The following is a 15,300-nucleotide window of genomic DNA, read 5'->3' on the forward strand; positions in this document are numbered from 1 at the left end:
AGCACCACAGAAACGCTGCCTAATTGCGAAAGCTATCTCCGGATTTTAACAGCGACCACTGTATCAAGCCAGTGGTTCTCAAACTGCTCCACAGAGAACTGGGGACTGCTGAGTACTTCCTGGAGGTCGATGGTTGCTCGGGGCCATGTGGAGAGTCGGGAGATGTGGCTAACATGACTGTCATTCCTGAAGTTGCCAAAAGCCACCTTGAGGAGGAGGAGCCGTTGCTGTCAGGAGTAACATAGCCACCTTCATCAGGAGGCAGAGATGAACCAAGGACCTGCTGCCGTGAGGTGCTTCAGGCAGGAAAGGGGGAGCAGGGCAAGTGATTGTGCCAAAAGACGAAGATCTTGCTGTACACCCAGGGGAAAAAGAAGGAGATGTCAATTAAGAGCAAAGACTAAGCCCTCTAGCCGCCCTTCACCCACGGCGTCCGCAAGGTGGACAATACTTCCTATGCTGAACTATACAGCATTAGGAGAGCAGGTCGAGTTGGAGCCGAGCGGAAGACAGCAAGTGTGGAGCGAGCTGAGCAGATGGAAGGGGAGAATAAAAAAGCTCACCACCAGACACAGCTGAAGATGGGTGGAGAGCCAAGCTAAGCAAATGGCATGGGCAAACTGAGCAACCAAGGCAGATCAGGAGAGGAGGCAGCAAAAGACACAGAACAAACAAGCAAAACAAAACAAAGGAAAAAAAAATATGGTACAGTGTTCCACTTTGGTTGGGTTTTTCAGGTTTTGTTGTTTGGGATTTTGTTTTACATAAGCAGCCACAGGAAGGACCGATATCCTCCAGAGAATTCCAACCTAAGCATAAGAACAAGTTTGAGAACCACTCTGATAGAGGTCGATGTGATGGTCTAACAGCAAGCACCAACATTTCTGTTTCACCTTTCGCACTTGCAGACTTTTCCTCTTCAAGGAAAAAAAAAAAAAAATGCACTTGGAAGTGATTATTCCCACAGGGGAACCAGCTGCAGGTAAAGCAGTCAGCACACCTCTTTGTATTTCTTTCTGAACACTAAAACAACACATGGGCTGTTTTCCCCTTCAATATGTCACTGGAATTTTTCCAAATGAACATGCTAGTTAGTTAAATACAGTTTGTAGATTCCATTCATCAAAACTTTCTTGACATCTCGAGTACCAGTTGTCACAAACTTGAAAGATAGGTAGCAACTACATGGTAGGGAACAAAAGAGAAGATCATTACACAGGAAGCCAGGCAACATTATATTTTCTTTTTTACCTGTCTTAAGAGAAACCCTAAACATGTTTCCTTAATACTGGAGAGAAAAAGGAGTGTGAAGTTTTTTTTCTTTAAAACGTTCAAGTTCTAATGCAAGATGCGTTAGCACCCATGCATAAGCTGCTCACTTATTCAGTGGTTTAAATCAAGACAACTTTCCCTATACAAAGTACCTTCTACAACTGTCGTATAACAATCTGGATGCTGAAGAGAAGGGTTCCCGGTGCAAAACCCATTACAGGCATGGACTGACAGTGGCTACTCCTGCCAAGAGGTTGAAAAAGCAAAGAAAGGTATTTAACCACTTGGCACCACGTAGCTCACCTAATGCATCAGGAAATCTTGACTCTCAGCATCAAGGATCAACAAAATAGAAACCCAAAGCAAACTGTAGTTTTAATTCTCTGATGGTGCCCAAAGTAGGGAAAACTTAGAGTAAGACATCCTAACCATGGGCACCCTCACATCAGATACAGCCAAGGAAACTGCTTCTTCCACATGTGGCTGTCTTCAAGTATGTTTGCTGGGCTTTTGCTTGGTTAAGTAGGTGAGACATATGTCTGAAATGGTTACTTACGTCATCCACCTCTGGAGTCTGTCAATGAAAACAAAATAGGTACAACAGGCCCCCAATTCGTTACCTGAGCTCTCCAAGAAGTGATGATATCGTACTCAGAGTCGGTCCATTTTCCTTTTTTGCTTCTGCTGTTGCAATCTGATAAAGCAACTTTTCCATTGAAAATGGTTTGGCTATACGTCGTCTCTTCATTTCCTGGGACAGAAATTGCCAAATTAGTTCTTAAGCAAATTCCAAAATAGAAAGTTACGAAGAATGAATTCAACGTAGCAAAAAGTAGCCTTTTAAAACAACCAAAAGTAAGAGCTTTCTCTAGTCCAAATTAAACACATTATTTGCGTTCCTAACTTACATCCAGCACCTAACTTCACACTGAAATAAACACTGATTATAAATCAGTCCTTTCAGGGGAAAGCCAGGTGCCCAAGTGCTTTGCTGAATTGGGTCTTCCTGTTGAAAGGACTATGAAAGAAGGTTTTCTGCACGTGCTTTAGGTGAACCAATGCCACAGAAAAAAACCTCTAAAACCTAAACCAAATGCATGCTACCAGACAGTCACAATCAACTGCTTTCTCAGAGAATACCCTAGTGCCTATCATATCTCAGTTTGGTTTTGTTCCAAGTCGCCAGTAGAGAGCAGAAAAGTACCTGCAATGCATGATGGCGTGTATGCTAAGAAATCGATCTGTATGCTATCTTTTCTTCGTATGTTTTACTGTGAAATTTAATGCAGAGAAAAGCTAGGCAAAGTCTGCATATACAAAGAGAATGAAGCAAAATGCAAATACTCCACCACATTTCGGGTACACCCTTTTTTCAAAAAAAGAAAATTAAACTTCATCAGTGGAAAAGACAAGGACAGGAGAGATGTCAAGAAAATGAGAAAAATAAAAAGAAGGATGCCCAGGCATAGATTAGCTTGCAGTCCGCTGAAGTGGAGGAATCAACAAATGCCTCAAAATTCTCTCCCTAAAAATTCGTTTTTTCCTGTGGAGGCCAAGAGGAGCAACACAATCACTTAAGCTCAGTAATACACTATTGGCACTCTCGGCCATCCAGCAAGATCTAGTCTTCTGACCTGCTTGAAGCCCAGGACTGCTGTTATTTTGCATCTTTTAAAACATCAAAAAGACAACAACTAGCAAAACAGGTAGATGTCAGGGAAAAGAGCTAACAGGCAAAAGAGGGGGTTTCAGTTCTGCTCAGTTTTGCTGTTATCGGTTCCTCTCTCTGTAAGCTTTTAAAGCTATGTCTTTCATTCCTGTCAATACAAACTGACTGATTTTGGTAGCTTAAACACTTTTGATAATTCCTATGTAGGCAAATTCCTTCATTTACTACACAGCTGGGAAAGGTCTAGAGTTTTCTGAAGAGGTATGTTTTGTTTTATATAGAGTCAGACAGTTTTCAAAATGACACTAGCACTGGAGTGTAATGTGAAGGTGCCATTTTGGTTAGGAGTCAAGCCCACCAAATACCTAGTCAGCACAAACAAAAACGAAGATTCATCTTTAACCTTAATTTTTTTCACCCTGTTTTGTAACCCTAATTACATGCTCTTGGTATTTCTTTTTTCAGAACCAATATATCATAAAATTCATCGTTTTTAATAGCACCGATGGCATGTATTGAAGTGATAACTTATATATATACATATATATATATATATATATAAAAATGTATTAGTAAAATCTGCGGACCAGATAGCATTCAAAAGAGGGTCACAGGTAAGAAAAGCGTTCTTCAGAAGGTTCTGCTAGAGCCTGCCTGGGCTCAGAACAGCTGTACTTTTAGGAGTGGGATGAGAAGTTTTGTTGCACGTTAGATTTGCTTTGCACGTTGTCCAAGGCTGCATAAGAACAGCCACTCCAAGCCAGATCAAAAGCCCGCACAGGCAACACACGCAGCCAGGATAAAAGGCCACAGTGGGTGGCTAGAGAAAAAACCGAGGTACGCTCCTGCTGGCTGGCAGCTCAGTGACCTCCTGAGCCCGAGACGGGTCTGTGCTGCGTTTAAGCACAACTCACTGGATCTGTGCATTTATCTGAATTTCTGAATCCATGTACGTTTTTCTCTTCAATACAGTACTGAAATACACAGATAAGTATTTTAAAACAGACTTTTGTTTGCTTTTGACCTACTGCCTAATCATTTCTTTTAATGACACGTTTTTCAATGTTATGAGAGACAGTGAACATTCATATTATAATTATCATCACCCTGCCACTTGTGAGCCGATCTTACTATCGTATACATATCTCGGTCATTAATTTTCCAGGCTGAGTAGTCCTCTTATATTTAATGCAGAGGCTAATTCATACCTTTAATCATTAATCTCTGCTGTACTTTCTCTAGTTCCTCTATATTCCTTTTGCAATCAGGGACTCAGAATTGCACAAGTATTCAAGCCATGGCCATACCAAGAGCCTACGCAGTGCCACAGCAATGTTTCTGCTTTGTTCTCTAGTCTCTCCTTGCAATTCCTAACGTTCAAGATATTTTTTCAAACCTCTCCGGAGCCCTTGGCTGGCAGCTCCATAGGAATCCAAAGACCTCTTTTCTCAGTAGCAAGAGCTCGTTCAGAGCCCATCGCTGTGTCTGTCAAATTAGGATTAATTTTTGCTCCCGAGTCATTTAAGATTTATCAACCCATTTTCTCACTCAGATCACTCAGTATCATGAAATCTTTCTGTAACACCTCATAGCTTTAATTTTTGCTGTCATTACCATTAATATCCTCAGTATAAAGGATTCGTTTTGCTATTCACTTCCCTTTCTAGGTTATTTACGGGTATGTTGAACTGTACTGTTCTTAGTACAAGTTCCTGAGGAACACAGAAAGAGACCTCCCTCCGTGATAAAAACTGACCATTTGCTCCCATCCTCTGCTTCTCTTTAAATCAGTTTTTGGTGCGTGAACTTTCCCCCTCAACCCATGGCAGGTTAATTTCTTTAAGAGCCTTTTCTGAGGGACCTCGGCAAAAGTCTCCCAGAAATACTCACAGACTCTGTCAGCTGGATCTTTTTGGCCATACGTCCTTCCAAAAGTTTCAAGGCCTGGGGGCCATGACCTCGCTGCAAAAGCCATGTTGATTAGCTCAGTCTCATTGTTTTCTACGTTTATTTTTTCTTTTGGCCTTTAGCAAGTTGTTCTTCGAAATCTCTTTTTGGTCTGCGTTTGTGTGTATTTGCATGCATCTTGCTTGAGTGGTTGTTTTATTTGCATTTTCATCTTCTGGACACAGAAAGGATTTTTTGGTCTCATTTCAAACAGACTCCTTTCTCCTGGTGTTTAGCCATGCAAAGTTTAATGGGGGTTTGCCTTTTGAAATATTTTTTTTGCTAGACAACGTGCATGTGTTGTGAGCCTCTAACATGGCATCTTTAAACAATTCCTATGCTGCATGCAAACACTTAACCCTTCTTTCTGCATTCTCAATTTAACAAGCTTCCTTGGTATTATGCGAGGACATCTTTTGAAATGAAACACCACAGTAGTGGATATTTTGCATTTTACTGCTCTTTCAAGTTTCTTAATCTCTGCTCACCATCACAGCGCAGCTGCTTGATAGGCTCCACCTACTGCTGAGAAGTGAGACGACAGTTTCTTCTTGTGTGGATTTCCTGACTAGCTGCTCCCTGAAACCACTTCGGTTCTGGCATCACACACCAACACAACCACTATCCTAGCAAGGGGGAGGAGACCAGCATTGCCCATTATCATCGTATGTCCTGTCCTCGCAGGTTCTCTCATCTCGTTTAGTGTAACACAGGCTACGTCTACACACCATCCAGTATGGCGAAGCAGGAGTAGATGTGCAGTGCGATACAGTTGATGCTGAGGACCCAAACATCCACAGGACGTGTGTGTGCAAAGCCGATGGCTTTACTTCAGAGCAGTCTAGCCTGGTCCTGTGGCCACACCACCACCAGTGTTTGGAGAACATCAGGTGCACTCCTGGAGCGCCTCTTCCCATTTGGTTTCGTCTCAAAGCAACCCAGTCTGCTTAGCCTAAGACAGCTCTGTGATAAGAACCAAGGAATGGTAACTGTGCGGCATTTTAAAGGCACGTTCCTCACCCAAATTAAAACTTGGGGGGGATACATATAAAGCCCCTGCCAGCATCTTGGCTGGATAGTCAGGAGCACAGTGCTAATACCATGCTTTTCCTCTTTAGGATGGGAAGATCAGTGCACAGGGATTCTGTCACTGGTGACAGTTAAACCTGGCTTATTTGATCGTAAGCTCTCTTCTGTGTGCAGCAGCGCTGCTCCAACTGGATGACTAACTCCATCTTTCCTATGTACTTCTTCCTCTTGTATTACGGTACCGGCTGAGTCTCTTCTTTCCACCAAGTTTCTGGTTGGCCCTATACCAGCAAAGCCCTCCTTTAAAACCAGACATCCCTTCTTATTTCCAAACCTCTAGACCAGAGTGCATTCATTTAGTCCAATATTCAGTTTTCCTGTACCCTAAATGAGTTTTACTGACTTTGCCCAATGCCTTATTTGAGGATATGGAGTTACCCCTTTGCCATTCCAAACACAAACTCTTCCACCACACATGTAAACCTTCTCCTCATCCTTAGTTTAAAATTTCAAGGGCTCTTAGGGTGTTTTTCAAAAGCCAGCAACCTGGTTCCACGTGTGGTTCAGGTGAAACCAGGCTTTATACAAACGCCTTTATTCCAACAATTATCCCCACTCCTTATAAACTGAAATCAATACAATTTCAGATGCAGAATTTCATTTTTCCATATATTAAAGGAGATTGAGCAGTTATTCAATACATGAAATGAAACAACATTGTTTAGTAATATAAAGAGAGTCACTATAAAAAAATCAGGTCACAGTATCACAGAATGAAAACAAAATTAATGTATCAAACAGCTGAAAACTGTCAATATTGCTGTTGAGAACGGACAGACAGGAAGGTACAGTTGTTTGTCAGAGAGTTCATGAACAGTCCAAAAGGGGAATCTTGCTCCTTACACAGAACTTCTCACAACCTCTGAAAAGCACAATCCCAGCCAGCCTTTGAAAATGGCAAAGTGCCTTGTCAAAGTGAAGGAACCAAGGAAGAATTTCCAAAATTTAAGGGAGTTAAGAACATAGGATAGTTTGAGGAAAGAAGAGGGGGAAGGGAAAAAAAGAAGGAAAATAACACTGCAGTAGGTGTTTCCAGAGTTATTTTGATATAAGTGCATATCTGTGGTTCTTGTAAAGTTTGTGAGAGCTGTCACTTCACTTTCCAAGGTAGGTTATCACAGATTGGAAACTGTTGGATTTTCAGTCAGCTTATATTTACCCAGTGCAAAGCTCTTAAAAATTAATCAAAAGAAACTGTTCTTCAGAATTTGAGGCACCAAGAAGAGCTTTTTAATTGCTGCATAGTGATTTCTGTCTCTTACAGGAGTGGCATTTTCACAATATCAAACAAGTGTTCAGTAGAGCAATAAATACAGCATATGGAGTTAATATAATTGTGTACCTCCAGACAGAAAAGGTTAGCTCAGGAATCTTACTCCTTACCTACACATATATACAATTCCCACCTTCCCCCCAAATAAATCTGTAATAAAATAACCTTTTATTTCAAACTAAGTTAATATACAGTTAGTATAACCAGGCTGGAAGAATTCCATTAACCCTAAAGAACCAAAACCTAACTGTGGACATATTACATTTAATTACTTACTAACCACTTGGTCTGAAGTTGTACATGATAATTTACTAGTGGCTTAGCTATAAAACATTATACCAAAATAGCATCTGTAACCCATAGTGTATTTGAGGAGGTTGGGAACACAATTAGTGACATATATTATTTGCCCAAGAACAGAGAACTGTAGCCAAAATCATGATGACTGGGCAATTCACCTGTTTGTTTCTGCAGACAACCTTCCTCAGTTGTGTGAAAAGGGAATGGGAAGTTTGTTTTATTTACAGCTTAGTATTGGATGGGCTGGTCAGTGAACCTAAGGATTTTCAAGTCGATTAAAATTGAAATTGCCCTGATCAACAGCTTTTCCTGAATGAAGGGGCAGAGAAAGACAAGCAATACAGCTGCGAGTATTAATTGACTCTGCCTATCATAGGAGCTAACAAGCACAGTTATTCAGATATTTGCACCTGAGATTCTAATGGTTCTAGAAAACATCACTTAAAAAAAATTGGTAAGCATAATATAATATATTATCATTAGCTCTGAAGGGATTTTTGAAAAGCTTCCTCACAAACTGGTCTGCAGGCAGAACAATCTTCTGAATTTTTCAAATATACAGAAGTTTTTAGCTATCAATTATTACCTCTGTTGCTTTTCTGAAAACACTGCATCGTCCTATGCCTTGCAGAACTTTTTTTCCTTTTTTTATTTAATAGTCCACAAAAATAGACGTACTTGTACTAGTCTCACAATACTGGAATGTCTGGTTTGCTGTCGTTTTAGATGGCAGGGCCGTGAATCCACTTTAACTCCTTTTCTCAACTTACCTTGGCTGTTTTAAACCCCATACTTGTCCACTGGGTGGTAGCAAAGTGCACTGTTTCAGAAACACTATAGCCACAACACACTTTAGACACAAAGGATCCAGGAAAACAGACAACAAACTGCCCGCTCTGCTGTACAGTACGGTGCACCCTGATCCCCTCCTTACACAAGATTTCTGGGGAGATCTAGAAAGACATAAAAGCAAAACAAAAGAGAAAAAAATAAAAAAAAAAATCAGAGCTTTCTTCTATGGTTAGATCCCCTTCCTTGCTGGGTACTGCCACATGCTACTTGTTGCGGAGAAAAGCCGTGCTCTGCTAACAGCTCAGCTCTGTTCGCCTTCCCTCTTCCCTTCTGCACATGCTGAAGCTTAGGTGTTTGGAGTGAAAATTACAGAAGTGGCTCTTTTGAAACCAACAGTTTAAACTTTCACTTGCCAAACAATCTCAAACACAAAAGCCTCAAAACAATACTATCTACTACTACAGAAAGTAACGCAGGCCATTCGGTTTTCCATCGAGATCTTTTCAGCCTTGGCATTGAATCCACCTTGCTACTGCACTTCTGTTAGAGATGTTAACACGGACAGCCGAGGGAGTTGTTTTTGTTGTGGGCTCCCAAATTTATACTTAAATGCATTAAATGGAAATTGTTATCCACAAAATAAACAAGGGAGCCAAAAATACTTTTAAATCCTTTGAAGTATTAGACTTCTCATATCCATGATGGCATCATAAAATGTCAATCATGGCAGATTAATTGATTACAAAACACTCCCTTTGTGAGGTTAAATACATTATGGACAATATTAAAAATGGACATTTATTGCACTGTTACGTTTATTTTTATGTCAACATTTTAATATGTGAGCCTTGTTAGAAAAATGCCCTGTGGGTAAACACTGCAAGTAGAAAGTAGCCAGATTCTAACAACCACCTCTGCATCACTGTAGTGTAAGACAAAACCAAAATAAATCCCCAAACAACCAGCCTTCTGATTAGCCTTGGGTTCTCAAATGGGAATACCTCTCCCAGTGTTAACCTACCATTACATTACTTTCAAGCATTTCCAGCCCTGGAGTGCCATTGGCTTGCAGCAGGGTATGTACCACATCAGCAAGTTTGTTCTCCGCCGCAGCAGGGATGCAAGGAATGCAATACCTGTTGTTTTGTCAGAGGAAAAGAGAAAGATTTACTGTGGAGTAAATAACAGTGCACAGCTACACAGTAACAGGCAATTCAGACCAGGACATTGACTAAAAGAAAGAACTGTGTACACAAAGCAGCCTAAGACCTCTTGCCTTGCTTACTAAACAAATCCCACATCCCTCCTCTCCCTTGCAACAAAAGAAAGACCTAAGAGCAAGCCAAAGCAGCAAGAGAGATTTAAAGCTCTGGGTATATGCCGAGTTGCACATCCTCCTCTCCTTTAGAAGCCAAGGAAGCAGCTGTCCTCTCTATGCTTACTGCCAGCAGTCCTCCCTCCACGGAAGTTACAAGAAATAACGTAGGAGTCTCAGGTCTTAGCTTCACACATCCAGAGAACTGCTATTTTGCTGGATGCAGGGAGGCGATATGGTGACAATTAGCCGCTGCTCTTGCTTGCACCTTGCCAGAAGGGTAATGGCTTATATCCACCCAGGAGATACCTGTTCCCAAGATCTGGTAGTTGGTACCTGACGACTACGAACCGAGCAGCATGGCTTGGTGGGAAACACAGCGCAAATCCTGGGATTCCCAAACCTGCCTTGAGTTGCTGTCACGCTGGGCTTTATCTGTGACATTACTTTATTTGGATTTGTTATGCTCAGACAAATAAAAAACATCTCCAGATTTATCATGACTTATCTCAGTTCACTTTAAGCAGTGAGACCTCAATCTGGAGCCCACCCGTGCTCATGCCAGACACACACACAGATGTTTTTCCAGACTTGGCAACAAGAGAAGAGAAAGAATCTGGAAAGATTTTGGGGAAGAGGTGCAGTTTTCTTGTCATCCATCCAGTCTCTCCACTGATTTCATAAAGTGTTATGCTGGCCTTACAGACCTTGTCAGGATATTTGCTTATAATATGCACTATTAACTCCGTATGCGTCATACAGAGTTATCCTGCTTGATTAGTCTGTAGGAGGCTGTACTTCCCATGATTTGAACATCTTGTTACTGTTCACTGTACTGATGATGACTTTGATTTGTCTTTGTTAATCTTCAAGCCGAGAACCAGAAGAGATGACAATATCTACTCGTACAGCTAACTGTAGCCACAATAGGGGCTCTAATGAGCTGGTTGCCCAGGTGTACATAGACTGACTCCTTACATATATACTGACAAAGATCAGGACCTTGCTAAGAAATCCTAGGGTTATAGAGAGGGGAAGTGGAAGCTCCTCGTCTTGACAAGGATCGAGTCCCAACAGCAATTTTAAATGCATGCTGTGTATCAAATACTTTGCAGTACCTGCACTGCTAACAGTGACAGCTGCAGAACAGCTGCGTGTGTGTAGAGTATTACTCTAGTTACACTATAATAACAGATTTTAGATCTTGGTGATAATATTTTAAATTCAAATCCAGAACATGGCAGAGCCCACTCTTTTCTTTTAGAATCAGAAAATATAGCTGGAACAGCTGAAAGATTCAAGCATGCAGTCCCTCACAAGATGGGCCCAGGAAAAAGCATGGGAAGGATGTGTGAAGAGGATGGGCACCACAGAAGTGCATGTGACTGTCTGACTACTGGCAGGACTGAGGCATATACTGCAACTCCACTCACTCGCAATTCTTCATGTACCTATAAAAATGGGAAGTGAGCAGCCAGCAGAGTCTTCCGAGTGTCTTGGGCAGAACAAGATTTTCTTCTTTTAATGGGCACTGAGGATCCTTCCTGAATAAAAAGGTTAGGACACTGACCTCTGCCCTGCATGAAAATTGAGTGCTCCAAGAGATTAGACAGTGACCTGAGCAATCTACAGGTAAAGACGCACCACTGATTTTAGCACCACAGGGAAGAGAAGAATTCTGGATGCTGGGTGGACTTGGCAAGACAGAGAAGAGCTTTAGTGCCCAGTCGCCTGCTTTGTTATCACTGAAGCAGCCACTGAACGCAATGCTGTCAGGGCTACTCCAGATATTACACCAGACATAGAGTTATTAAATTAATCTTTTCCTCAGTAAAGTTGGGTACTTTATTGCAATATTAAAAGTTGTAATGAGTTAATAATGCATATTAGCCTGACACTTCAGCCTGGCAGCCTTGCCAAAGAATAGCTTTTACAGACAAAGGAGTTTCGCTTCTTTCTTCTTACGAGTTATTCCTGCTTACCACCCATGTTTCATCAAGGCAATTGCTACAAGTACACCTGAAGCTATGTACTTCTATGTATAAGTAAGCCCATCAAGAAAAAGCAAATGGCTTCTTTGGTTTCATTCTTCTTGGCTTGGAAAAACAGAAGGAGTAGCCTTTTCTAAAACTGACTGGCTGCATTCAGGTCTTTTCAATCCCGAAAGGCACATGTTCTGACATGCACAGTACAAAGAGTGGCCTCAGAACTTAATTACGGGATTCCTGAACACGTTCTGTTTGGAATTTACTGTCATTTAAGACTAGATGAATGTCATAAACAGACTCACCTAAGGTTGAGGACAACATAGCTTGCTTAGCAATTGGTTCTGATAGTATATTATTATAAAAGATTACAGACTCCTGATTCACAGAAGAGGGGGAAGAGCCATGAAATGCCCATGACAGAATGTGACAGAAACTCCCAGGTCTGCAGCACAATCCAGTGTTTACCTTTACCCCTTGGTATGATCACATACATTTCTCCAACTTAAAATATTTAGAGAGAGGAGCTCCTGCTTTAATGGTTTCCTCCAAGATTCCAAATCCTTTTTTCTGGGCCATGTGCTTTCCCACTGACAGGTGGGTCAGCACTGCTGACATCAGCACCAGCTGAGAAATACGGGAGTTTAAGGTAAGGGCTGAAGTACACACTTTGCAGGTTAATGGAGAGCAGTTGACACTGCCACTGCCACCACAGGGACTCCTGGATGCAAAGGGGGTCCTGCAGGCCTTCTCCCGTCACACCACACGAGGAGCCAAAGGCTTCCGTAGCTCAGGGTTCAAAAGGGGAACTGCTGAAAGGGAACCAGCTTCTCACCTTTGCAGGGGGGCACCATTTAAACAACTTTTCTTCTCCATTTATTGCATTTTCTCTGATCAAGAAACACAGTTATATTGCTTATCATTCATTGTTCTCACTGGTGATCCTCTTGGGTAGTAACACCAGTATCGCAGGAACCTGGCAGAAAGGCACATGACATGCCAGCAGCACCTGCCTCCTCTAATCCCTCCATCAGCTGTTGTACTTCCATTGCAATCTAACTCCTCATCATCTGTAGTAGTATGTATGCACCCAATTCAGGAAGGATTCACCATGTTCAAAACCATTGATAAGCTGAGTGTTAAGTCTGTTTGCATGAAGTGTCTACAAAATATGAAATGTAGCTAGCAGCTAACTGGTGATGTCCACGTTGAGACACTAGAATGATGTGTGTAACCACTGTAAAAATTATTATCATATGATAATGAAAAAAATTCACATGAGAGAAAATATTAGGGACCTGGTAGATACAGAGTTCAAGATATTTTGCGTAAATAAGAAAGTGGTGCCTATTTAGTCAGAGCATGGATTCAATCATTTCACAAGTGACAATATGGAGCTAGCTTGACATGTGTCCCTCTGCCAGCCTAAGGCAAGTCTACCTGGACTAGCTGTCATTTGGCTTCCACGTCATGAAAACTTTCCGTAGATTAAACCCTATGTCAAGCAGAAACAGTTTATTGCTAGCTATCTCAGAATAGAGCATGGAAGATAAAGTGAAACTTTTCTTCCAGGAAAGGGTGTTTCATCACTTAAGTTTATACTACCTTTTTCCATTAAAACTGTAATCACACACTCTGGACCTTCTAGGTGAGATTCATTCATGCAAAAGGTACTAAACAAGCTGCTGTCAACACCAGCCTACAGACAGCCACTGCGGTGAATGCGAGGAAAACAAAACACAGGAATACCTACCAAATGCAATCAGCACCAGTGTGTAAGTAGTCAATGTATGGAAGGTGATTTTGGTCTCGAGACCAGCATGAGGTAGAAAAGACCATGCCAATATTTAGCCAAGGAATTGTCACTCCTAAAAGAAAAAGATTGAAAATGAGTTTTGAGTGACTGCAGTTTCTAATTAAAAGACAGTTTGAGAGGGCGTTTCAGCTGAAAATCTTGTGCTACCCGCGAGCTGACCCTTAAGTTTTAAGTCTTCCTACCAGAATGAATAATTCACAGAGAATAATTTAACAAATTCAGCATTTTCCACTAACAAAATATCTACCCAGCCAGTTACAGTGCCCTTGAACATATTTGTTTTATAATAGCTGTAAAAAATTTTTATTCTTTAGAGAATTTGCAAATAACCATAATTCAAGCTCAATGCCATTGATCAGAGGAGGTTGCTTCACGTTGTCAAGTGTACGTGTACTTGTAAACAGGTATCCTGTTTCCCAGTTGGTTTGTTCAGGCTCAGTGCCTGCACAGGAGACTGAATTATGCTTTCAGCTAATGTTTCTACGAGTAAATTGCAATGGCACATATGCAGCTGGAGCACTCATGACAATTCATTTAGAAAACTTGTGTGCTGCTTTGCCCAGCGCTACAGACTAGGTTTGCAAGTAAGGAAGTTGCTTGGCTCTGTCCTTCATCACCCTGACACAAAGCAAGAACACTGAGGTACTGGCAACAACAGAAAGGGATACTGCAAGTACAGCTGGTTCCTCCCAGGTACACGGTCTCAACTATTCCTTAATTCTTTACCTACACACCTGTCTTCATACCTTTAAATGCCACCTGCTACATACAATTGTGTGTCTACCTGGTCAGCTGGCGAACAGAGGGGCCAGAAAGAGGGAGAAGACTTTGGTGACTGCACCACCACATTTAGAGGACACTTACACCTGCTGGAGACATAGAAAAGAGACTTGCTTACCAGGCACAGCACCAAGATGTCGCAGGATGGATCCTGTATTATTAGGAAGGACTGTGAGGTTCCACCCATGCCTGTTCAAGGGGTGACACAGAGGCAGACACATGTCAGTGCACGTTCCCAGTGCCAACATCCCCAGTGCCAAGCCGCCCTGCCGGCCTCGCACCCCCTACCTCCACTCAGCACAATGGGGCAGCTGGCATGAGTCGACAAAGTGGGTGGATTTGGTGTTCTTACCTTGAAAATGGTTCAGATTTTCCCACGGGAAAGCCGCTCCCATGAGTGTTGGTATCTACTTTTCCACAATGCACTGCTACATGGCAATCTTTCTGTTCCACTATCCGCCAATATTCTTGCTGCAGTAAGAGAAAGCGGTAATGCATTTTTAATTGACTGAACAAGGTATCTCTCATTAAAATATAAACCCCAGAAATTTACAGGGCTTTCATGACCTCAATGTAATTCAACATAAAACACTGCTTAAAAATAAGAATATAAATACTTAAAAGTAACAATGAATTGGAAAGACAGAGTTTAGATTCTCTTGGCTCCTGTGCTTCAGCACATGACAGATTAAGACTTCTTTCTCTCCCTCAGTTCACCAACACCTTTATTAAAAATGTCGAAAAATTTTAAAAGGAAGAATCAGTACCATGCCTATCTAACCATTTATTTTTCTCCCACACTAGACAGCCTTGAACTGCTTATGGTAATGCCTGAACGTCAACTATACTGAATCCCCATACTCAATCCCCTGAAATAAAAACTTTTACCACCCCTTGTGTTGGCCTCACCTCTACTTCAGCTACTGTAGGCTCCTTTGTGAAGCACATGTTCATGATGTTTCTTGCTGTTCGGTAGAAGGTTGTTAAAGAAACAGACCTACCCTGTGGAAAAAGAAAATAAAATTAAAAGTGAAAATAAAAAAAACCTGCCTCCTTTCCCCC

At 41.6% G+C, this 15,300-nt stretch overlaps 1 protein-coding gene across 4 annotated transcripts in view; it reads right to left on the reverse strand.

Annotated features, from left to right (window-relative positions):
- Nucleotides 1-15,300, reverse strand: part of JARID2 (jumonji, AT rich interactive domain 2) — a 236,018-nt gene that overhangs the window by 5,224 nt on the left and 215,494 nt on the right. For all 4 annotated transcript variants that reach the window (XM_009326493.1, XM_009326494.1, XM_009326496.1 and 1 more), the window contains 7 exons: nt 15,148-15,240; nt 14,591-14,709; nt 14,357-14,427; nt 13,396-13,510; nt 9,364-9,478; nt 8,321-8,503; nt 1,893-2,023 (listed from right to left, as the gene is read on the reverse strand). In XM_009326493.1, the coding sequence (XP_009324768.1) occupies nt 1,893-2,023; nt 8,321-8,503; nt 9,364-9,478; nt 13,396-13,510; nt 14,357-14,427; nt 14,591-14,709; nt 15,148-15,240 (827 nt within the window). The remainder of the gene's footprint in view (nt 1-1,892; nt 2,024-8,320; nt 8,504-9,363; nt 9,479-13,395; nt 13,511-14,356; nt 14,428-14,590; nt 14,710-15,147; nt 15,241-15,300) is intronic.

This window comes from Pygoscelis adeliae, unplaced genomic scaffold, assembly GCF_000699105.1.
Source record: "Pygoscelis adeliae isolate BGI_AS28 unplaced genomic scaffold, ASM69910v1 Scaffold186, whole genome shotgun sequence".
Taxonomy (NCBI): domain Eukaryota; kingdom Metazoa; phylum Chordata; class Aves; order Sphenisciformes; family Spheniscidae; genus Pygoscelis; species Pygoscelis adeliae.